Raw genomic sequence first — 26,276 nt, forward strand, 5'->3', positions numbered from 1 at the left:
CCAGCAAGCACAGAATGTTCTTATGACTTCAAAATCATGAGTGCTGTAAGTGGAAGTGAATACCTTTTTAGGAAAAAAATTCTTTCTTTCCCCCCCCCCCCCCTTTTTTTTTTTTTTTTTTTTTTTTTTTTGAACTTGCTAGTCAGCCCATCCACGGTGGTAGAGGGTTGGTATTCTCCTGAACATACACTCCGCTTTAAACCCTGCTTCTCAGCTAGTTTTAGAATATGCCGTTGTATATTTGTTTCATTGCATGTAAGAAGGCTGCAACAGAAATGTTAACATTTTTATTAGATAACATTGGAAATAGCCTATAGACAAGGTGTCAATAGTTTTATGGTTGCCACCCAGCCAACATGACGGGTATTTTAAAATAAAGATTAAATATAGAAATAAAAATGCTGCTATGGTGAAACATCTAAGTGTATTAAAATTTCATTACTAACCAATGATCATTTAAAATCAGTCCTAGCAGCTTAAGTTCCTAATTTACGCTCCAAAATGATTTATGCAAATCTATGCCAATGAGCATGGCCATTATTTTTTCCAGAAAAGGTGGCAACCCTTAGATTGACTAGACAGTGTTCTTTTTTTCTAGGGACAGTAAAGTGAAAAGAAAAAAAGCACAAACATTCATATTTGACACAAGAAAACTGCATAATTAAAAAAACATGACATTTTAAAATTAAACTTTCATGATTCAGATAGAGCATGTAATTTAAAATAGCTTTCCAATTAACTTCTATTATCTAATTTGCTTCATTCTCTTGGTATCCTTAGTAGAAAAGCATACCCATGTAGGCTCAGGAGCCAGTATTGCCCTACTTGGGAGCAGGCTGCTTATTGGTGGCTGCATATACAATATATACCTGTTGTCATATGCTTACTTAATGTGTTCAGCTAGCTCCCAGTAGGGCATTGCTGCTCCTTAAACAAAAAATACCAAAAGAATGAAATAAATTTGATAATAAAAGTAAATTGGAAAGTTCTTTAACCCCTTAACGACCAAGGACGTACAGGGTACGTCCTACAAAAACTATCAGTTAAGGACCAAGGACGTACCCTGTACGTCAGGGGTTTCAAGCCGCTTTCAAGGTATTGCAGTGATGCCTCGATATTGAGACATCACTGCAATACCTTTTTCTACCCACCGATGCAGAGAAAACCTCTCTGCATCGGCCATCGCTGGTGCCGATAATTGGTGGGTGGGAGCCATAGCAGGGAGGCGGGTGGGCGGCCCATCGCTGGATTACTTCCTGATCCGGTGCGCGCAAGTGGTTGGGAGCGTGCGGGGGGGGGGGGGTTACTTAAAATAAATTACATTGAAGGTGATGGGATGGAGGGAAAGGGGAGTTAAAAAATGTTAAGAATGGGATCTGGGAGGGTGATGGGGTAGGCATTGAGGGGGGGCAGCTACACTACAGAATTGGCTTTTTTGCCAAAAAAAAATAATAAAAAGCACAATACAAGTGTGGTGCGCAGCAGGATTTAGCGGCCTTCTAATTACCAAAAAGCAGCACCAAAGCCATATATGTCTATTTATGAACAAAGGGGATCCAAGAGAAGCATTTACAACCGTTTGTGCCATAATTCCACAAGCTGTTTGTAAATAATTTCAGTGAGAAACCTAAATTTTGTGAAAAAGTGAACAATTTTTTTATTTGATCGCATTTGGCGGTGAAATGGTGGCATGAAATTACCAAAATAGGCCTAGATCAATACTTTGGGATATATATATATACACACACACATACATGTCAAGGGATATTCAGGGATTCCTGACAGATATCAGTGTTTCAATGTAACTATTGCTTATTTTGAGGGGAAAAAAATGGCTTGGAAATAGCAATGTGCTACTTGTACTTATTGCCCTATAAATTGCAAAAAAAGCAAAGAACATGTAAACATTGGGTATTTCTAAACTCAGGACAAAATTTAGAAACTATTTAGCATGGGTGTGTTTTGGTAGTTATAGATGTGTAACAGATTTTGGGGGTCAAAGGTAGAAAAAGCGTGGGTTTTTTTTTTCCATTTTTTCTTCATATTTTATAATTGTTTTTATAGTAAATTATAAGATATGATGAAAATAATAGTATCTTTAGAAAGTCCATTTATTGAAAACAATATATAATATGTGTGGGTACAGTAAATGAGTAAGAGGAAAATTAAAGCTAAACACAAACGCCACAGAAATGTAAAAATAGCCCTGGTCCCAAACGGTAAGGAAATAGAAAAGTGCTGTGGTCACTAAGGGGTTAAAATTGTATTGCTCTATCTGAGCCATGAAAGAAAAAAAAAATGGGTTTCATGTCCCTTTTAATTACATTTTATGTTTAAATATTTTTTATTGTCATTATTTTGAAACTTTGAAAACAATTAGACATACCTTCCCCTCCATGTAATTCCCTCTACATGAAGGTTAGGAAGAAGACATTCAGTATAACATCATTTATATAGCAAACAATATAGCTAATGTGGTAAGGTTTACAGTGCTCTACTCATTCCCAATGAAATTTGAATGTCCTTTTGGTTTCTGAAATGAAAGATAGGTGGTAATATTCGTAGGTCATCTTTTTCGCATGATGATTTGAGTATCTTCCGTGGTGTTAGGGACCCTCTCTTAAGGGATAGAGCAAATATCTAATTTAACTTCCATATTAACCTGTTGTTGAGTTACGATAGCAATTTCACAGTATCTGAGGTCACCTGAATTAACTCTACATAAATTAACTTTAAAGAGGTATAACCTCCTTAGGAGGTAAAATTATATAAATAGGATATAAAGAGAAAAAAAAAAAAAAAAGGGGAAGGGGGATGGGGGGGGAGGGGAGTGACGACACAACCTGATGTGATTATTAGGGAGTGATTTCACAGTAGGTAAAATCACTCGTTATTTTTGTGTTTCAATTTTTTATTTATTTAGCTATCCAGTAATACCATATCGCTAGGAAAGTTTCTCTATTGTCTAGGGTGTGAGATGCCAGCTCATACATAGTATATGTATATTGGATTTTATTATAAATTTCCGTCCAGGTTGGGCTGCCTGTCTTCCAATATCTGGCTATGCATGTCCTTGTGATTGTACACAATATCCTAATAAATGTGTTGATATGTTTATTAAGTGTACTAATATTTATGTGTAGAAGGGCCTGTTGGATGGTAAGATCTATACTTTCATTCAGTATGTGACTAAGGAAGGAAGATAGCTGTTGCCATATCCCTGTAATTTCTTTGCAGTCCCACCACATATGTTTGTATGTTCCTGTCTCCCCGCACCCTCTGTAACATAAGGGACTTCCCTGTGTGTGCATATGAGCCGTTCTAATGGGTGTTAGATACCATCGATGTATAGTCTTGATTATGTTCTCCTTAAGATCTACACTTATAAATCCCTTCTCAGCCTTTAGAAATATCTTTTCCCATTCTTTAGTTTCTTTAGAAATGTGGAGATCCCTTTCCCAAGCTATCATAGTAGGGGTTTTGATTTTATTCTGTGATATTTGAATATTTGTATAGAGGATAGAAATAGTATGTTTATCTCGTTCTTGCGATTTACAAAGATGTTCTAGTGGCGCGGTGTACCTTTCTCTTGGATGTTTCAGATATATCTGGGTGGCTGAATGAATCTGTAGGTATAAATACCATCTCAATTTCAAGGGGGATAATTTTTCTTGAAGTTGGTTAAATGTAAGTGTAGTTCCTCCCTCTATAAAATCTGCTACTCTATAGAGACCCTTATTTCTCCAACATAGGTGTGTCCGGTCCACGGCGTCATCCTTACTTGTGGGATATTCTCTTCCCCAACAGGAAATGGCAAAGAGCCCAGCAAAGCTGGTCACATGATCCCTCCTAGGCTCCGCCTTCCCCAGTCATTCTCTTTGCCGTTGTACAGGCAACATCTCCACGGAGATGGCTTAGAGTTTTTTGGTGTTTAACTGTAGTTTTTATTCTTCAATCAAGAGTTTGTTATTTTAAAATAGTGCTGGTATGTACTATTTACTCTGAAACAGAAAAGTGATGAAGATTTCTGTTTGTAAGAGGAAAATGATTTTAGCAACCGTTACTAAAATCGATGGCTGTTTCCACACAGGACTGTTGAGAGGAATTAACTTCAGTTGGGGGAAACAGTGAGCAGACTTTTGCTGCTTGAGGTATGACACATTTCTAACAAGACGATGTAATGCTGGAAGCTGTCATTTTCCCTATGGGATCCGGTAAGCCATTTTTATTACATAAGAATAAAGGGCTTCACAAGGGCTTTTAAGACTGGTAGACATTTTCTGGGCTAAAACGATTGATATATAAGCATTTTTAATGCTTCATAGCTTTGAGGAATTATTTTTTTCTTGGGAATTATGTAAAATAACCGGCAGGCACTGTATTGGACACCTTATTCTCTAGGGGCTTTCCCTAATCATAGGCAGAGCCTCATTTTCGCGCCTCTATTGCGCACTTGTTTTTGGGAAGCATGACATGCAGATGCATGTGTGAGGAGCTCTGATACATAGAAAAGGCTTTCTGAAGGCGTCATTTGGTATCGTATTCCCCTTTGGGCTTGGTTGGGTCTCAGCAAAGCAGATACCAGGGACTGTATAGGGGTTAAATATAAAAACGGCTCCGGTTCCGTTATTTTAAGAGTTAAAGCTTTCAAATTTGGTGTGCAATACTTTTAAGGCTTTAAGACACTGTGGTGAAATTTTGGTGAATTTTGAACAATTCTTTCATACTTTTTCACATTTGCAGTAATAAAGTGTGTTCAGTTTAAAATTTAAAGTGACAGTAACGGTTTTATTTTAAAACGTTTTTTGTACTTTGTTATCAAGTTTATGCCTGTTTAACATGTCTGAACTACCAGATAGTCTGTGTTCTGTATGTGGGGAAGTCAAGGTTCCTTCTCATTTAAATAGATGTGATTTATGTGACACAAAATTTAGAGAAAATGATGCCCAAGATGATTCCTCAAGTGAGGGGAGTAAGCATGGTACTGCATCATCCCCTCCTTCGTCTACGCCAGTCTTGCCCACACAGGAGGCCCCTAGTACATCTAGTGCGCCAATACTCCTTACTATGCAACAATTAACGGCTGTAATGGATAATTCTATCAAAAACATTTTAGCCAAAATGCCCACTTATCAGCGAAAGCGCGACTGCTCTGTTTTAGAAAATACGGAAGAGCATGAGGACGCTGATGATATTGGTTCTGAAGTGCCACTACACCAGTCTGAGGGGGCCAGGGAGGTTTTGTCTGAGGGAGAAATTTCAGATTCAGGGAAAATTTCTCAACAAGCTGAACCTGATGTGATTACATTCAAATTTAAATTGGAACATCTCCGCGCTCTGCTTAAGGAGGTGTTATCTACTCTGGATGATTGTGAGAATTTGGTCATTCCAGAGAAATTATGTAAGATGGACAAGTTCCTAGAGGTCCCGGGGCCCCCCGAAGCTTTTCCTATACCCAAGCGGGTGGCGGATATTGTAAACAAAGAATGGGAAAGGCCCGGCATACCTTTCGTCCCTCCCCCTATATTCAAGAAATTGTTTCCTATGGTCGACCCCAGAAAGGACTTATGGCAGACAGTCCCCAAGGTCGAGGGGGCGGTTTCTACTCTAAACAAACGCACCACTATACCCATAGAAGATAGTTGTGCTTTCAAAGATCCTATGGATAAAAAATTAGAGGGTTTGCTTAAAAAGATGTTTGTTCAGCAAGGTTACCTTCTACAACCAATTTCATGCATTGTTCCTGTCACTACAGCAGCGTGTTTCTGGTTCGATGAACTAGAAAAGGCGCTCAATAAAGATTCTTCTTATGAGGAGATTTTGGACAGAATTCATGCTCTCAAATTGGCTAACTCTTTCACCTTAGACGCCACTTTGCAATTGGCTAGATTAGCGGCGAAAAATTCTGGGTTTGCTATTGTGGCGCGCAGAGCGCTTTGGCTAAAATCTTGGTCAGCGGATGCATCTTCCAAGAATAAATTGCTTAACATTCCTTTCAAGGGGAAAACGCTGTTTGGCCCTGACTTGAAAGAGATTATTTCTGATATCACTGGGGGTAAGGGCCACGCCCTTCCTCAGGATAGGTCTTTCAAGGCTAAAAATAAACCAAATTTTCGTCCCTTTCGCAGAAACGGACCAGCCACAAGTGCTACATCCTCTATGCAAGAGGGTAATACTTCTCAAGCCAAGCCAGCCTGGAGGCCAATGCAAGGCTGGAACAAAGGTAAGCAGGCCAAGAAACCTGCCACTGCTACCAAGACAGCATGAGATGTTGGCCCCCGATCCGGGACCGGATCTGCTGGGGGGCAGACTCTCTCTCTTCGCTCAGGCTTGGGCAAGAGATGTTCTGGATCCTTGGGCGCTGGAAATAGTCTCCCAAGGTTATCTTCTGGAATTCAAGGGGCTTCCCCCAAGGGGGAGGTTCCACAGGTCTCAATTGTCTTCAGACCACATAAAAAAACAGGCATTCTTACATTGTGTAGAAGACCTGTTAAAAATGGGAGTGATTCATCCTGTTCCATTAGGAGAACAAGGGATGGGGTTCTACTCCAATCTGTTCATAGTTCCCAAAAAAGAGGGAACATTCAGACCAATCTTAGATCTCAAGATCCTAAACAAGTTTCTCAAGGTTCCATCGTTCAAAATGGAAACCATTCGAACAATTCTTCCTTCCATCCAGGAAGGTCAATTCATGACCACGGTGGATTTAAAGGATGCGTATCTACATATTCCTATCCACAAGGAACATCATCGGTTCCTAAGGTTCGCCTTTCTGGACAAGCATTACCAGTTTGTGGCACTTCCGTTCGGATTAGCCACTGCTCCAAGAATTTTCACAAAGGTACTGGGGTCCCTTCTAGCGGTGCTAAGACCAAGGGGCATTGCAGTAGTACCTTACTTGGACGACATTCTAATTCAAGCGTCGTCCCTTCCACAAGCAAAGGCTCACACGGACATCGTCCTGGCCTTTCTCAGATCTCACGGGTGGAAAGTGAACGTAGAAAAAAGTTCTCTATCTCCGTCAACAAAAGTTCCCTTCTTGGGAACAATAATAGACTCCTTAGAAATGAGGATTTTTCTGACAGAGGCCAGAAAATCAAAACTTCTAAACTCTTGTCAAGTACTTCATTCTGTTCCTCTTCCTTCCATAGCGCAGTGCATGGAAGTAATAGGTTTGATGGTCGCGGCAATGGACATAGTTCCTTTTGCGCAAATTCATCTGAGACCATTACAACTGTGCATGCTCAGTCAGTGGAATGGGGATTATACAGACTTGTCTCCGACGATACAAGTAGATCAGAGGACCAGAGATTCACTCCGTTGGTGGCTGTCCCTGGACAACCTGTCACAGGGGATGAGCTTCCGCAGACCAGAGTGGGTCATTGTCACGACCGACGCCAGTCTGGTGGGCTGGGGCGCGGTCTGGGGACTCCTGAAAGCTCAGGGTCTTTGGTCTCGGGAAGAATCTCTTCTCCCGATAAATATTCTGGAACTAAGAGCGATATTCAATGCTCTCAAGGCATGGCCTCAGCTAGCAAAGGCCAAATTCATACGGTTTCAATCGGACAACATGACGACTGTTGCGTACATCAACCATCAGGGGGGAACAAGGAGTTCCTTGGCGATGGAAGAAGTGACCAAAATCATTCAATGGGCGGAGTCTCACTCCTGCCACTTGTCTGCAATCCACATTCCAGGAGTGGAAAATTGGGAAGCGGATTTTCTGAGTCGTCAGTCATTTCATCCGGGGGAGTGGGAACTCCATCCGGAAATCTTTGCCCAAATTATTCAGTTGTGGGGCATTCCAGACATGGATCTGATGGCCTCTCGTCAGAACTTCAAGGTTCCTTGCTACGGGTCCAGATCCAGGGATCCCAAGGCGACTCTAGTAGATGCACTAGTAGCACCTTGGACCTTCAAACTAGCGTATGTATTCCCACCGTTTCCTCTCATCCCCAGGCTGGTAGCCAGGATCTATCAGGAGAGGGCATCGGTGATCTTGATAGCTCCTGCGTGGCCACGCAGGACTTGGTATGCAGACCTGGTGAATATGTCATCGGCTCCACCATGGAAGCTACCTTTGAGACGGGACCTTCTTGTTCAAGGTCCGTTCGAACATCCGAATCTGGTCTCACTCCAACTGACTGCTTGGAGATTGAACGCTTGATTTTATCAAAGCGAGGGTTCTCAGATTCTGTCATTGATACTCTTGTTCAGGCCAGAAAGCCTGTAACTAGAAAAATCTACCATAAAATATGGAAAAGATATATCTGTTGGTGTGAATCTAAAGGATTCCCTTGGGACAAGATAAAAATTCCTAAGATTCTATCCTTTCTTCAAGAAGGTTTGGAGAAAGGATTATCTGCAAGTTCTTTGAAGGGACAGATTTCTGCTTTGTCTGTGTTACTTCACAAAAAGCTGGCAGCTGTGCCAGATGTTCAAGCTTTTGTTCAGGCTCTGGTTAGAATCAAGCCTGTTTACAAACCTTTGACTCCTCCTTGGAGTCTCAATTTAGTTCTTTCAGTTCTTCAGGGGGTTCCGTTTGAACCCTTACATTCCGTTGATATAAAGTTATTATCTTGGAAAGTTTTGTTTTTTGGTTGCAATTTCTTCTGCTAGAAGAGTTTCAGAGTTATCTGCTCTGCAGTGTTCTCCTCCTTATCTGGTGTTCCATGCAGATAAGGTGGTTTTGCGTACTAAACCTGGTTTTCTTCCGAAAGTTGTTTCTAACAAAAACATTAACCAGGAGATAGTTGTACCTTCTTTGTGTCCGAATCCAGTTTCAAAGAAGGAACGTTTGTTGCACAATTTGGATGTAGTTCGTGCTCTAAAATTCTATTTAGATGCTACAAAGGATTTTAGACAAACATCTTCCTTGTTTGTTGTTTATTCTGGTAAAAGGAGAGGTCAAAAAGCAACTTCTACCTCTCTCTCTTTTTGGCTTAAAAGCATCATCAGATTGGCTTACGAGACTGCCGGACGGCAGCCTCCTGAAAGAATCACAGCTCATTCCACTAGGGCCGTGGCTTCCACATGGGCCTTCAAGAACGAGGCTTCTGTTGATCAGATATGTAAGGCAGCGACTTGGTCTTCACTGCACACTTTTACTAAATTTTACAAATTTGATACTTTTGCTTCTTCTGAGGCTATTTTTGGGAGAAAGGTTTTGCAAGCCGTGGTGCCTTCCATCTAGGTGACCTGATTTGCTCCCTCCCTTCATCCGTGTCCTAAAGCTTTGGTATTGGTTCCCACAAGTAAGGATGACGCCGTGGACCGGACACACCTATGTTGGAGAAAACAGAATTTATGTTTACCTGATAAATTACTTTCTCCAACGGTGTGTCCGGTCCACGGCCCGCCCTGGTTTTTTAATCAGGTCTGATAATTTATTTTCTTTCACTACAGTCACCACGGTATCATATGATTTCTCCTATGCAAATTTTCCTCCTTTACGTCGGTCGAATGACTGGGGAAGGCGGAGCCTAGGAGGGATCATGTGACCAGCTTTGCTGGGCTCTTTGCCATTTCCTGTTGGGGAAGAGAATATCCCACAAGTAAGGATGACGCCGTGGACCGGACACACCGTTGGAGAAAGTAATTTATCAGGTAAACATAAATTCTGTTTTTCCCATTTCTGCAGTTGATCCCAGAGTTCTCTGGGTAAAATATATTTTATCGGGATGTATAAGGAATATTGTGGAATAAGATTGTATTTGGTTTTTGCTTTCTTCCAGGTAGTTATTGTGGTGTTTGTAGTATAGGGTCTATATGATTCTTGTTTGGATTGTGCTTTCTCAGGATCCCAAATAATGGTATCCGTTTCCCCCCAACCACCCAGCGTTGTTTCTAGAGTAGGCCAGATAATTTCTTTATTTCTTTTTAGTAATAGACTATCTTGTGCTAATCTGGCGGCGTGGTAATATTCCATTAAATTGGGGACCCCAATACCTCCCAGCGTCCTGTGTCTAGTCAGGATAGATTTAGCAATCCTGTTCGTTTTGTCTCCCCTTATATAGATTAGTATCTCTTTTTGCAATGAGTCTATATCTGTTTTGACAATTTGGATAGGGAGTGTTCTAAAGAGATACAAGATCCTTGGCAAGATTGTCATCTTAACCGCGGCCACTCTGCCTAGCCATGAAAATCTATAGGTTTTCCACTTTGATAAATCTTTTTTAATTTGTTTGAACAATGGGATATAATTTACTTTGTATAGATGTGAAGGGCAGGAAGGAAGGTGAACTCCAAGGTATTTTAATGAATGTTTCATCCATTTAAAGTTGAAATTAGTTTCTAATAGCGTCTGAGTCATTTGTGGTAGTGCAATGGGTAGGGCTTCACATTTTTCTGTGTTTATTTTGAATCCCGATATGGTAGAGAAGGTTGCTAGTGTTTGGTAAAGGTTGGGTAATGATACTAAGGGGTTAGTTACAGTCAATAAAATATCGTCCGCAAACAAAGCCAATTTATGTTCCACTTTAGCTAACTTAACTCCCGAGATGTCTACTTGAGAGCGGATTTTGGCGGCCAGCGGTTCAATGCAAAGGGCGAAAAGTAATGGAGACAAAGGGCAACCTTGTCTAGTCCCATTACGAATTGGGAAGGGTTGTGATTTGTATCCTGCAGATGAAACCTGAGCTCCCGGCATGGAATAGATAACTTTTAATGCCTTAATGAATGCCCCCTCAAACCCCATTTTATGCATCACTACAAACATATATTTCCAGTCAATTCTATCAAACGCCTTCTCTGCGTCTAATGATAAGAGCAGAGAAGGCGTTTGTGTTTCATTTAAGGTCTGAATTAAGTTGGTGACTTTGCGGATATTGTCTGGAGCTTCCCTACCTTTGACAAAGCCCACCTGATCTGGGTGGACTAGGTGTGGTATAATATGTTTTAATCTGTTTGCCAATATCTTTGTAAATATTTTAAGATCTTGGTTAATCAGGGATATTGGGCGATAATTTTGGCATTTCTTGTGATCTCTCCCTGGTTTGGGAATTACAACTATTTTTGCTGCCAGGAGCACAGGTGGGATGCCCCCCCCCCTTCCATGAGATGATTACATAGTTTGACAAGGTGTGGAATCAGTGTTATTTTGAACAATTTATAATAGTCGCCTGGGAAGCCATCTGGGCCCGCCGCTTTTCCCGGTTTGAGATCTTTGATAGCCCCTAGTACTTCTACTGTGGATATGGGGGAATTCAGGGATTCTAACTGTTCCTTAGATATAGTCTGTAGTAGGTCGTGGTTGAAGAAGGATGAGGTAAGTTTGTCAGTGTCTGTGTTGTGTAGGACTTTTTCCCCATCGTATAGGGCACCGTAATATGTTGCGAAGGTGTCTACAATTTCTTGTGGGTGTGAAGTTACTGTGTTATGAGGTGTTTCAATCGCGGAGATTACTGAGGCTCTACAGCGTTCTCAGATTTTATGTGCCATGAATCTGTCAGGCTTATTAGCAAATATAAAATATTGTGATTGTTGGCGTTGTATTGTTCTGGTGGCTTGCGAATGAAGCAGTGTAGCTAATGCTGTTTTTTTAGGTGGAGAGCATTTGCATTGGCTTTTGTCTTATTGAGCTTATGTCGTTTTTCCAATTCCTCAATTTGAGTAGAACTGTTCTAGTTGTTGTCTATATTTTCTAATCTGCTGCGCTTTTTCCTTAATAAGTATCCCCCTTAGGACCGCTTTATGAGCCGCCCACGTGATCCCTGGATTAGTTGCAGTATCTATATTTATATGCCAGTATTCAGTTAGTAATCTCAGTACTTTGTCATGTGTTTGGGGGTCTCTAATATATGATTTGTCAAAGGTCCAAGTTTTACTTCTGTTGGGGTCACACAAACCCTCTACCTGAAGAGTGAGGATCGAGTGGTCCGACCATACGCAAGTGTGTATCTGGGAGTTGTATAATAAGGGTTGTAATATCTGACTTACATAAATGTAATCTAATCTGATGTAGGATTTATGTGCAGCGGAGTAAAATGTAGTGTCGTTGGTCAAGCCATATAGTGTTGTCCAAGTTTCTATGAGGGAATGAGGTAGTAGGTGTTCCTGGATTGATTTGACAATGCGATTATGTCTGTTTTGTTTGTTGGTTAGGGGTTTGGATTCGGTCGGGTTAATAGGTCTCATGGTGATATTAAAATCTCCTGCTATAAATATTTTGGTGTGGGACCATTGTGTTAGTAAGTTTGAAATTTGTTGGAAGAAGCTGTGCTGATTCTCATTTGGAGCATAAACATTGCATAGGGTAATTTCGGTATCTGAAATTCTACCTTTCACTATTATGTACCTCCCTTCAGTATCTGCGATAGTGTCTTCCTGTTTGAAATTGAGTGAAGAATGAATGAGGATGGATGTGCCCCGTTTTTTAGATGTGGTGGTTGAGTGAAAATGGGTATTAAAATTTTTTGCCCAATACTTTGGGATATTATCTTTAAGTAGGTGGGTCTCCTGGAGAAATAGAATGTTGGCATGTAAAGAGGTGTACTGCGTCATCGCCATCCGTCTTTTTATATTAGTATTTAGTCCCCTAACATTATGGGATATTAGTTTTATTTTGGGGATCATGTTAGTGTGTTTGTTTTGGGTTGGTGTTGTGAGATTTTTATTACCTGAGGATCTTCGGGTTGTAAACCTGACATTACCGGTTGTAGTCGATTTGAAATGTAATTGATAGGAAGTGTTGTGTCGTCACTGGGGATGGGAGGGAAGCTAGGAAAGAAAAACAATGTTAATAACATAGCAAACAGTGCTGTGGAATCCTCAACAGAAGGGTTCCTAGGAGTAAAACTATTATGCATTCTAAGAGTAAACATAAACTAGTATGATACTAAATTGTCCTGGGGGAAATTAAATTTCCATAACAACTGATAACTTTTCTAGTAGTGAAACTTAACAGGAGTCTCTGAGTGATAGGTGGGAAAGGTCCAAAGAATTGTAGTTGCAGATGCTTTCAAGGTGAACGAAGGCTATCTCTGGATATTTTTTCTCTCAGTCAATCTTTCCGACTCTCAGGCTCCTAAAGTAGTATAGTTTGAGTTCCTGTATCCATGCCACAAACAGGATACCATCTAGGAGATTTTCCCCCTTGTTACCTTTATTTTTTGTTTTTTATAATTGATATTCTGCCATTTTAGAGAATCTGGGTGTTTGTCTTGGCCTTTGTTTTTCTCTTGATTTGGTGTTGTGCTTGGGATACTGGGTGTTTCCAGTGATAGGATGTTGCAGATCTCAGGGATATCCTCAGGGTCTTTTAGTGTGACTGTTTTGGAGTCTTTAATAATGTGTAGGGCAAACGGGAACCCCCATCTATATGGTATCTGGTGTTTTCTGAGCATTGTGGTAAGAGGGCGCAGGGATCCCCTTCTTTGCAGTGTTCTGACACTGAGGTCTTGATAAAATTGTATGATGTTGCCCTGGTGTTTATAAGTTGGGTTTTTCCTTGCTGCTTGTAGGATTTTTTCTTTGTCTGGGAAGAAAGTTAGTTTAATTATTATGTCTCTTGGGGGCAGGCCTGGTTTGGGTTTGGCTTTTAGTGCCCTGTGTGCTCTTTCTAAGTGGAAAACATAGTCAGCTGGGGAATTTGTGATTTGGGTGAAGAGTTGGGCAAGATAGCGTCGGATTTCTGTGGGGCCCACCTCCTCAGGAACTCCTTTAAGTCGAATGTTATTCCTCCTGCTCCTGTTCTCCAGATCTTCCATTTTATCCTGGAATTCCTCCAATAATTGTTGTTGTGAGGACATGGTTTGGGACATTTCGTCCATTTGTTCCACCATGGAGTCTTTTTGATCTTCTAGTGTTTCAATTCTATTGCCCATCTCTTGTAGGTCAGATTTGATTTCGGATAGGCTGCTGGTCACAGATGAGTGAATAGTGTCAATTTTCTCCCATAGCCTGTCAAAATTCTCTGCAATGTCCTGTTTAGATACTAAATTTCTGAGGTCAGCTTTTGTTAAAGGACTTTTGTCTTGTGGTGATTGTTGATGGTCAGCGTCCAGCTCCTCCTCTGCTTCTGTGTCTGTCAAGTGTTTAGCTGTCTGAGATGGTTTAAAGAATGTGGACACAGCTGTTGTTTTGGTTGTTTTGTCTCCCTTAGTGAGTCTTTTAGTGGACATCTTGACGTATCACAGATATAGCCAAGAGAGTGGTATTGTTTACTGCTAGGGATGAATCTGCTATCTTCTGGAGTAGCTGTTTTTTGCCAGATCAAAAGCCTTACAGTGTATGTACTTGTATTTTGATTGTGGAAACCCAGATTCAGTTTTAATTGTTTGTCTCGGGGAGGCAGCTCATTTAGGATAACAAGAGGTATGTTTATCAATCTTTAAAACATGGTATGACTCATATCAGTGTTATGATTATTATTTTAGATCTCCTTCGGTTCCCCCATTAGAAATTTTCCCTTCTTAGGATGTAGTTTACATTTTATTCCACTTGTTCTCCTATGTTATGTTATCCCAGGAGTATATCAGGAGGTAGGTTAAGTGTAGTCGGACTCTGGGGAGTGCTGAGAAGTATGTGTTTCAGCACCCGATGTGTCTGCTGTAGGTTACTTTTCTCAGTTGTAGGGTGACTTCAAGGTTAGTTATAGAATATTATGAATTAGTGATCTCCCTCTCCTCAGGGTATTTATCCTCACAGGATGATCTCGGGAAAAGGTTCAAGGGGTATGACCTGCCACCACTTTGGGCTGGCAGGAAAGGGGGGAGGAGAGGAAGGTGACAGGAGGTCCTCCTATAGCACTGCCGCTATGCTATAGCTGATTGTTGGGGGGAGCTTTTAAATGTCCACTTAGTGATAGGAGCAGACGTTAGAATGTGGATAAGGAGTGGATAAGGTGTTTCTAATGTGCTTGTAGAACGTTACTTTGAGGACTCTTATGTAGTGGCAGTTGAATGTATGCCTCTGTCTTGTGGTTAGAGTGTTAAGGTGTATAAAGTCACTGCAGAGGTTAGATAGTAAGGAATTGGGGATTCCCCCTTCACTAGCCGGAACCTATATTGTAATATATCCCGGTTATCAACTGGGGTCCAGATCTCCTGGGCTACGCAAATATCAGCCTGCAGTTCAGTAGGGTAGTCTGTCTATATCATATAACACACTGTTGTTTGGGAATCAGTTAGATTGTGGATCACCTGCAGTGTTTGTTTTCTTATTGCAGTATAGGTCAAACCGCCACAGCTGCACACAGAGACTTTCCCTCTCCCAACTCTAATTATTAATCTCTTTTGTTTGTCAGACAGTACGATGTTACTTTATAGGAGTTTGTTCAAGAATTGATTGCTGCTGTTATTCAAAGGCAAGATAGTATGATGCAGTGGTCAGATTGGTCTTAAGGCTATCGTAGCGATCAGATCCTGTGTTATAATTTGTACCTTGCGGTTATAATGTTCCCACACTCTTGCTCTCAGTCAGTGTCAGTAGGATATTTATATTATGTGTGTGCCGGGAGTTTCTCAGTCTCTAAGAGAGCAGCTGAGCTGTATGTTTTTACTTTCTATGTCTCTTGTTGGAGCCAGCTCTCTCCGTCTCTTCCGGGTATGCTACTGTGACGTCACAGAGCAATGGCGCTGTTTCGCGCTCTTTTGCCCCGTATCGCCAGCAGTGACTACTATTAGGGTATTTATCCCTCAGTGATCTTCCGACTCACCGGTACTTTCAGGCGGTCCCCTCTTCTGTAGTCGGCAGGAGTCGGACTGTCTGCTTGAACTGCGGGTTCCGCTGCTGCAGATGAGCGGTTACTGTTTCGTCTGTGCTAGTTCTCCAAATAAGTAAAACAGAGTATATAGTCCCCAATCCTTTAGTGCCACCGAAGACCCAGTGTCTCAGTTTAGATAGCCAGCATCAATAAACCAACTATAGTCCACTTTTTAATGTAAAATTATCAAAAGTATGCAGGAGCTCATTCACTCCACGTCTGTACTCCTCTCAGGCTAGCTCCGCCTCCTTAATTACATTTTAGAAAGGTTAACTCTTGAACACCCAACTTCATCGCTGATGTATATTTTTTTCCCCTGCAGATAAGGTCAACCTCTTCAGATTCCCTCCCAGCTGGACCAAATGCTAAACAGATGGACAAATCTTTGTCAGAGGAGAGGAAACCAGCATTAGTAAGGGTTACGGCCTCCTTTTACCCAACTACATCTACCCCACAGCCTGGAAAATATGGAACCATTGACCCAAAGCCAATGACTCCTAACATGGTGAAGGAGAACAAAGCTTCAAGTCAGAGTAATGAGGAAGAGCCAACATATAGTTTTGTATTCGAGCCACAGACAGAGAGTGTGACATCAACCAGATCACATGATATTTCTTCAGTGGCAAAGCTCACTCCTCCGGTGAGGACAAGTAGTAAAATTGTTACTGCAGCATGTATGCAGATCAGGAAGGATAATCAAGAATTCAGCGAGGACAAAAATGAGGTAAGGAAATTGCTTACAATATTCTTATGCCTGAATCAACTGACATAAATTAAAGGGACATGAAGCTTAATTTTTTTTTTTCTTTCATGATTCAGAGAGAGCATGTTATATTAAACAACTTTTCGATGTAATTCCATTTAATTTGTTTTGTTGTCTTGGTATCCTTTGTTGAAAAGCATACCTAGGTAGGCTCAGGATCTGCTGATTGGTGGCTGCACATATATGCCTCATGTTATTGGCTCACCCATGTGCCTTGCTTTTTCTTCAACAATGGCTACACAGAGAATGAAGCAAATTGGATAATAAAAGTACATTTGGAAACTTTTTAAAACTATCATGAAAGTCATGAAAAAAATTGGGGTTTCATGTAATTTAAACCATTAAGGAACAGGCTAGACTTAGTAAAATATATCTGACAGATTTCATTAACATGTAGTTTGTTTTCGTTATTTGTTTACAGATATTTTGAGTTGCAGGTCTATTCTAATATATGCAGGAATATCGGAAACCACAGCTAACTTCGTTAATCATTTTGCAAACAAATAATGAAATTTTAAAAAGTGTCTAAAGTTTTGTAATTCCATATAAGGAAGTGTAACTAATGTCGCACCCACCTATGCATTTTTTATTCCTTTTCTATATGGCAATGAAACTGTATATAACGGTAAAACATTTTTGTATATTTCCAGTACCCTTCAGTTTTTTCCAATGAGACAACAAATACCAGTCATCAACCTGAGCAACTGGAAGTAAAAAGAAAGACTGTGGAAAGAACGAAGACTAAAGCCAGGTATTAACAGACCTTACAACTGTCCCTATTTGAGAGGGACAGTCTCTACTTCCGAGCTCTGTCCTCCTGAGACAGCCATATGCCCGGATTTGCAGAATTTCCCTTAGCCCCTGCCCACCAACTGGACACACCAACCGATTGGTCAGATGTGCCCACAATCCCACCCATTATCCACACATGATCCTGACACTCCCTACATGGTCCCGCCCACAAAATGGAAAGGGGCTCTGTCAACCTCCCGAGTCCACAATACCTAGCTACAAATGTTGGGATGTATGTTAAAGGGACATTAAACTTAAAATATTTCTTTCATTATTCAAATAATGAATACAATTTAAAAAAAAGTGCTGAAGACGTGTGCACACTTCTGAGCTTACATCCTTGTTTTTCAACAAAGGATAATAAGAAAACTAAGAACATTTGTTAACAGAAATAAATGGGAAAGTTGTTTACAATTGTGTGCTTTAAGAAGTAATCTTTTATCTAATCATTTTATTAATGTTTTCTTTTTCAATGTTCAATGAATGTTTGGCACATTTCATAAAGATAATGTTGGTTATATTTTTTGTTCTTAATGAATATTAATTGTTTGCCAAACTGACCCTTATTTCAGTTTTTTTGACAGACTTACATTTTAGCCAATCAGTGCTGACTCATAAATAACTCCACAGGAGTGACTCTTGGGGAAGTCTCCCTAAGTGTGATGTGGGAATCCAGACGTGGACCCGTTACTCAGTGTGCTTAGAGGGATATGGCTGCACCTCACTGACGGGGCCCACAATAGGCCGAAACGTACGTCTGGGGTTTTGCTGTTTCTCTCGTTCAGAGATAGATTGCCTGGTATTTCGGGGCTGGACTGTACTGTGAAGTCAGGATCAGACTGATATTCTTCAGGAAAGTTCTTCTCTGTGAAAGGCACATGTTGAGCAAAAAGAGGCTGCTTCTTGGGTGGTAACTAACCATAGAACAAGCTATTATGCTATTGTTCGTTCCCAGGTTGAGCGCTTCTCTCTTTTAATTTGTGAGCACGTTATCTGTATGTATGTTATCTGTATGGCACATGAACCAGCAGTTTCTAGCTATGAAAAACTGTCAAAATTCTCAGAGATAAGAGGCAGCCTTCAAGGTCTTATACATTAGCATATGAGCCTACCTAGGTTTAGCTTTCAACAAAATACAAAGCAGATTTGATGGTTAAAGTAAATTGGGAAGTTGTTTAAAATGACATGCCCTATCTGAATCGTAAAAGTTTAATTTTGAGTAGACTGTCCCTTTAAATTATGAGTTTGGAGCAATACCAATAATCTTTTATACTAAAATTAACTTAATATAATTTGTATAACGCAGTATCATGTTATTTTTGACTTCTCTACTTGTTTCCTGCCGCTTGCATCCAGGAGGTGTTCTCAATATATTTGTCATTTCAGCCCTGGAACATCTCCTGGGGGTCACAGCAGTCACTCAGATGAGGGTTACACCGGCGCAATGGAGGGGCAGCGGGAACGGATTATCAGCTTATCCTATACATTGGCAACAGAGGCCTCGCAACGCAGTAAATTTATGACATGTAAGTGTGTAAGAATTCCACATAAAAATTACTATTTTCCTCCTCTGTAAGCCATAATCTTCTCTGCCTGTGTCTTTGGTTCTAAAATACAAATAATAGTCTATTAATTTAAAGGGGACAATAAAGTCAAATTAAACTTTCATGATTCAGATAGAGCATCAATTTTAAACAACTTTCAAGTTTACTTCCATTAACAAAATGCACACAGACCTTTTTATATTTACACATTTTGAGTCACCAGCTCCTACTGAGTATGTCCAAGAATTCACAGAATAAACGTATATGCATTTGTGATTGGCTGATGACTGTCACATGATACAGGAGTGTAAATAGGCATAATTAAAATTTGTCAGAAAACAAAATCTCATTTTTAAATTTCTGACTACGTGCTATTGTTTTTTTTTTTATCATGCATTTGTTAAATATACAAATCTACTGTATATATACTGCTCTTTAAAACGACAAATATTACCTTTTCTGATTACAGCACTGTACTATCTTTCTGACTGTAGTATCTATACAAATATATAACTACCTTTTAGGTTACAATGTATACACTGTATTATGTAAATATTGCCTAAATGATATAAGATATTGTTTACACTTTGTTCCATTCTCTCTCAAAACCGTTTCATTTTAAAGATGCAAATATTCAAAAATCCAAACTATTCTGAAGTCCAAACCTTTTCCGGGACCAAACATTTTGGATAAAGGGTTTTCTAGCTGTATATATGGCCAAACTTAATGCATTAAAGTGACGTAAAGCATTTTTCTTTCATGATTTAGGTAGAACATAACAGTTTAAACAACTTTCTAGTTTACTTCTATTATCAAAATTGCTTAATTCTCTTGGTATCATTTGTTGAAGGAGCAGCAATGAACTTAACACATGGGTGAGCCAATACCAATTGGGATATATATATATATATATATAGCCACTAATCAGCAGCTAGAATCTAGGTTCTTTTCGGCTTCTGAGCTTACCTATAACCATTCAGCAAAGAATAGCAAGAGAAGGAAGCAAATGAAATAATATAAGTAAATTGGAAAGTTGTTAAAATGTGTATGCTCCTGTCTGAATTATGAATGTCTGATTATGATTATACTGTCCCTTTAACTCTATTTTTAATACAATAATTATGCACATTAAATGTTTAATAGTAGAAGGTTGTAAAATATGTTTAATGGGACATCTACAGCAATCCAGCTATATTTTCCAATTGGTCCTGCACAATATCCATACACATACAGGATTGCCTATTCATTTGGGCAGCAAATATATACATGGTAATGTTGTAATAAGACTTTCTGGCCTCTGCATTGGAGGAAACAGACATGCCCCACAAGAGGGAGGCTAAATAGCAACATGCTATGGAAAAACTGCAGTAAAGTTCAATAAAGGAACATTCTACTGAAATTTAAAGGGCCATTATAGTAAAAAAAATTAGAAATGCTCTAATCTGTTTGATCCATGTAATTCTAATTTTATGACTATCAACCCAGCAAAGGGTTTAAACACATAGAAGAAGTGTAGTAGAGTACTGCTGGCCCTGAGTGGAACTCACTCGGAAACCACCACTCATAATGAGAATTTCAGTACCTAAGTACAAATTTTGAACACATTTTTCTCTGTGGTGCATCTATACTGTTTTATAATGTATGTGGTCAGTTCTAAAAACATAATTTTCATATCTTTTGATTGGTAGAAGAAATGTTTGTTTTAAATGGTTTAATAAACTAAGTAATTCAGCCTACATAAAGGCTGATATTGATAAGGCAAACAAAGTTCAGAGAGAACTATATATACATCTGTGGCAGGGACAGTAACCCTGCTATTTCCTGTAGTTTACATCTGACTATTAGGATTTGTCTACTCCTGCAGCTAGGCTGGAGTGCACCCTGCATACTTCAGTATGCTGCATTTATGACCCTGCAACATGAGGAGCTCATTCATATTTGGACATACAATATAGACACATAAAAAATAAAGTTGTTGTAAGGGATATATCCATGGGTAAATCTTTTGTATTATGTACATTTCATGTTTATAATGTCCACTTTATTAAAAGGAAATTGAATGTATGTAATGAGAAAAAAATCCACTGAGAGTATCTATGGTTTACATAGATTTATACTTGTTACTTGACTGATAATTTAGTGAAAAGTCATTATTTTTATGCTTTCAAAACGATGGAATAAACACACAACTTAATGATGTCTGTTGTTAATTTGTCTTTCTCAGCCAAATCATATGCTGACAACTGTGATGCAACAAGCGACGGCTCATCCTCAGAGGAAACCTATCCCTGGGACTTTATACTGCAGGATTCCTATTCCAACAGACGGGGATCAGATGATCAGTGCCAGTTTAAAGCCACATCTAGCAGTCTGCAGAAGGAAAATAACGCAGACAACCAGACTAAAAACTCAGAAGTTTTAATCATCTCAAAACAGGGCTCTCTTGAAGGAACCAGCGGCTGCTCTTTACAGCACACTGAAGCTGCAAGTTCCAGAGGGTCAGATAATGTGCATTATGAGAACTGGTCATCACAGAGAGAGCAAGGGCATCCTGAACGATGCATGAAACCAGAGTCCACAACCCCATCTGTGAAGTGCAATGGACAAGTAACAAACTACAACTTCCTTATAGAAGATTTGCATTACCACCCTTTTAATATTAGCAAAGTTGCAGATTTCTGTAAGGAAGAGAGGGAGCCTATCCGGATTACGCTTCTTCAGTCCAGTTTTTAGCTTGAAGGCATGAGAACGTATGACCCTGGAGATTACAGTGGTCCTAACGCTATTTCATCTGATGTAAACTCTAAAACCCTTTAGTTGGACATTGGCAGTTGAAAAAGGTTACAATAAGACTGACAGAATTTTAAGGATGTACTAAGTGAAATAATAGTATGTTGTAAAGAGTGTCTAAGAATGTAAATATAATGTACATAGTAGGACCATCTTGGTAAGTTCTGAGGTGGACTAAAAAAGCACTGAAGAGAAGAAAGATTAAAATAATGTTGATAAAGTTAAATTGTAGAGAAGGATGTACATTAGTGCTATCAGGGTGGATAATGAGTGGTTTACTGAAGACAATGAAGCGCTTGCAATATGTTAGAATAATTTATACTGCTCCTAAGAGATACCCAACCACAGATATTTGGCATGAGTGAGGGTTGAACTGAGGAACTGGATCTTTGTTCACCTTATGGACAGTTGCACTATTTGTAAAAAAAAAAAAATTTTAAACAAAGATCATGCAAGTTTAGAAAGTGATGTTACAAAGTAAGTGTTGACAGGAATATATGAAGGTTTTTTTACAGTAAGTCTTTGAAAGTATAAGAGACTATTTTATGATGGTAAAAGTTTTAAATAACTGGAAGTAATGGTTGTACCAAAAACATTAAACTCTGTTGTATAGAGTAGAAAAAGACCACTCATTTCCAGTTTCTCATTCATTGCTATTATATAAAGTGAGCATGACTCAGTGTTAAATAATGTACCAAAATATTTGCTATGCGAAATATTAACCACATATTGGAAAAGGTAAATAATGCATACGTTTCCAGAAAAAGATATGCTTTGTGTTTTAAACCAACAATCTCAGTTAAGTTAGAATTCGTAATGCGGTATACTTCGCTACCATGGCGTTAACAATTTTTAGCTTTACAATTTTTTTATGTTTGTTTTAAAAAATTACTTTTTTACCTTTTTATTTTATTGCAGTGCCTTGACCAGTAATCTAGTGGTTTGTTATTCTGCTCTTTTGTAAAGGGCCTGTATAGTTTTTAATTTGAAAATATAGAATCCTAAAAGTGTGCCTTACAGATCGCCTCTTACTATACAGCTAACTTGTATACTATCTTTTTAAAGGGACGGTAAACATTTAATAAAACTCAGCACTAATGCAAACTTCAGGGTGAATAACTTGTAATAAGTGTATAGAAACTTGTAAAATTTGCATTTGTGTTGTTAAAATTAACTTTGAAATAGGTCTTTAGCTGGTGCTCTTGGCCGCCTCCCTTGGTGCTGATTTTTTCTTATTTAAATCAGCAGTGAGTTGTACATTTACTCAACTTTCCATCTCTGTTAGGGCAGTTGAAAAAAGATGGGCAGCAAGGGGTTGTCTTCTTTTAGACAAAACCACTTACTGCTAATTTAAATAGGAAAATAAATGGCCATGCGTGTAACTGGAGGTACCAGCGGAAAACCCATTTCATAGGTAATTTTAACTAAACAAATGCTGATTCGACAAGTTTCTATATGCTTATAGCTTATTCCCCTGAGTATTGCCTTCATGCAAAGTTGTATCTAACATTTACTGCCCCTTTAATTTGACATGCAACCAAATGGTAAGATAGTCTGCAGCATTTTAGCTTACTAAAATTGTATTTGCTGTAACCATTCCTTGTAGAAACCTCCCAGTTTACAAAATAATTGTGTTTTTATAATCTCTTAACTTTTACATTTTTGTAAAGGAGAAAAAAGAAACATACAAGTGAATGTGCCTAAAGCTTTACGTTTTATGATATTTATGCAAAATTGTACTGTGCAAATAAAATAAGGATGTAAACTTAATCTTGTATTTGTTGTTGTTTTGATAAACTGAACCATGTAGTATAACCACCTTTTCTGGAAAAATATGGTTGTGCTCATTAGCATATATTTGCATAAATAATTATCCAACATAACATAGAAACTAAAGCTGTAATGACTGATATTAAATAACCATTGGTTTATAATTAGATTCTAACACACTTAGATATTTTTTCTTATTTTCTATATTTATTCTTAATTTTCAACTTGCACCTTTAAAAATATTGTCTGTCTATAAAATAAAGTCTGGGTGGTAACCCTAAGCCCTAACAGTATGTATTCATGTTCATTAAATAATGACTTTGATGGTGTGGCACAAAACAATAGCATTTCCATCTGGTTTTAACACAGCACTACACTTTTCTCTGTATTATAACGGACAGTGTAGTCAAAATTAAAGGACCAGTCAACACAGTAGATTTGCATAATCAACAAATGCAAGATAACAACACAATGCAATAGTACTTAGTCTGAACTTCAAATGAGTAGTAGATTTTTTTCTGACAATTTTAAAACTTCTGTCTTTTTCCACTCCCCCTGTACCATGTGACAGTCAACAGCCAATCACAAATGCATACACGTACCATGTGACAGCCATCAGCCAATCACAAATGCATACACACTTATTCTTGCACATGCTCAGTAGGAGCTGGTGACTCAAAAAGTTTAAATATAAAAAGACTTTGCACATTTAGTTAATGGAAGTAAATTGGAAAGTTGTTTAAAATGACATGCTCTATCTGAATAATGAAAGTTTAATTTTGATTGAGTGTCCCTATAAACTTTCATGATTCAGATAGGGCATGCAATTTTATACAACGTTCCAATTTACTTTTATCATCAAATTTGCTTTGTTCTCTTGCTCGCAAGTCTGTCACCAGACACATCTACTACAAGTTCTGGAGGACTTAACCTTGTATGGAGTGACCAGCGAGATTTTTCTTGGCGTAGAATAAAGACTCTACGTATCCTACAATTTCTCCAGGAGGGTCTGGAGAAGGGGCTGTTGGCCATTTCTATCAAAGGTCAGATCTCTGCCCTTTCTGTTTTGTCTCACAAGAAGTTGGCTAATTTACCTGATGTTCAGAAGTTTCTTCAGGCTTTGGTCAGAATTCGACCTGTTTTCAAACCTGCTGCTTCTCCTTGGAGCCTAAATTTAGTGTTTAGAAGTTGTTTAGAGGTCTCTGTTTAAGCCTCTGCATGCTAATATCGCATGCACGTTCATGTATTCCCCTATAGAAGTCAAAGGAGAAAAAAGTGGGGGCGTGTCCGAACCGCGCACTTGACAAGTCGCACTCACTGTAAGCTCTGAAAGATCCCTCTTTAATCTGCCGATTTTAGAGCCTGTAACAGCAAAATCAACTGCACCATTCAACCTATGACAGTTGCCTAACAAAAGGTGGCTATAATTCGACTGCTGTTTTTATGATTTCTGGGCCACAGTTCGGAAGATTGAAACCTAGGGCGGCGGCCCATTCATAGGTAGCGACCCCCCCGGACTCCCCGGGTTAACAGTGCTGGCAGCAAGTTTCTGCCTTACTGCTCCTTCTAACAACATTGTACAGCATAGCATATCGACATCAATCCTACAATACTGCAAGCCTCCAATCTCTAATCTACCAGACAGAAGGTCGAATTAAAATGGCGACCACGTGGGAGATAGAGCTAGCGCAAGACCTGGATGAGCGTTTCGCTAGACTGGATATCCTGTTACTCAAAATATACCAAAGATCTCTACCACATGACCTCATAAAGTACTCTGAACTACTGACAGAGAACGTAGAAGCATCAGAACAGTACTTTACAAAACCTGAAAATCAGAAGAGGCCAGCAACGGAGGAAAAGCCGCCACATGTACAAGATCCCCTGACTCACCCAGAAAATCGAGTGTCAACCGAGGCTCCTCTAGACGACAACTGTTATCCCTACGGAGAGATGGGTCAGGGTGAGGCTAATCCGCAGGCCGTGCCGAAGAGCCCCGGCGTGGCTGACAGACGATCACACACTTCCTGGCTGCCGGATGGGAGCGCTTCCATTTCTCCCGTTGTTGGTGAGCCAGCTAGTCGTGCCATAATACCTGCAAGGATTTGCCTCCAGCCAGATGCACCCGCACCACATGCCAGTGAGACACCCGACTCAGCACAACATACCTTACAAGGGACAACATCGGATCCAAAGGTAAATCAACCTGTTGACACACTACAGGCTCCAATATGCACAACGAGATCACACTTGCCGATATCCTTCCATGAGCAGGGCGATACACATTCAAACAGCAATGACCTAACAATACCAGGACTCTCCCCCACAAAGACTCCCTTTCTAAGCGATCAGCCAACTATTAAGTTAAGATGCTCAAAGTTCTTACCTGAACAAAACATCCGGATGAACTTTAGTTTTGAAACGGGCTAAAGAAGTCTCTTTATCTGCATTAATACTGTCAGAAGTGATAACTTGAAGTAAGAGTTCACTAAAGACACCTGTTCATAGTTAATACAAATGGGAAGCCCTGTAACCTGTCTTATATGAGAGACGTATATATTGCATAAACTTTTACTTTAACGCTCTTACTTGACAATAGCCATATGGAACTCTTAGCACATCACTGAATTAAATACATATATAAGAGAAAAACCTAGTAAACGAAAGTGTTTAATAACACTCTCCTGCAAACATTTCTGCATAATCTCCTCCTGGGTGTACATCTCCCCCATAGCGATTTTGTGCACCATAATTCAACAGAGGTTATCTTAACATCGTTACCGTCTCAGCCCCATATTCCTTCTCCCCTAAATGTTCATGTGAGGGTGGCTGTAAGCAAATTGGAGGACCTGACAAGTCATCCTATTCTTCTTAGGATCACTTTAAAAACAACATGTAAGAGGACTAACATATG

The 26,276-nt window shown here is 39.5% G+C and overlaps 1 protein-coding gene across 5 annotated transcripts in view; it reads left to right on the forward strand.

The window, feature by feature from the left end:
- Positions 1-23,362, forward strand: part of LOC128638620 (pleckstrin homology domain-containing family A member 7) — a 121,097-nt gene extending 97,735 nt beyond the window's left edge. For all 5 annotated transcript variants that reach the window (XM_053690684.1, XM_053690683.1, XM_053690686.1 and 2 more), the window contains 4 exons: positions 16,026-16,427; positions 17,117-17,217; positions 18,645-18,784; positions 21,027-23,362. In XM_053690684.1, coding sequence (XP_053546659.1) covers positions 16,026-16,427; positions 17,117-17,217; positions 18,645-18,784; positions 21,027-21,535 — 1,152 coding nt within the window. In that variant the 3' untranslated portion in view covers positions 21,536-23,362. The remainder of the gene's footprint in view (positions 1-16,025; positions 16,428-17,116; positions 17,218-18,644; positions 18,785-21,026) is intronic.
- The last annotated feature ends 2,914 nt before the right edge of the window (positions 23,363-26,276 follow it).

This window comes from Bombina bombina, chromosome 8 (genome assembly GCF_027579735.1).
Source record: "Bombina bombina isolate aBomBom1 chromosome 8, aBomBom1.pri, whole genome shotgun sequence".
Classification (NCBI taxonomy): domain Eukaryota; kingdom Metazoa; phylum Chordata; class Amphibia; order Anura; family Bombinatoridae; genus Bombina; species Bombina bombina.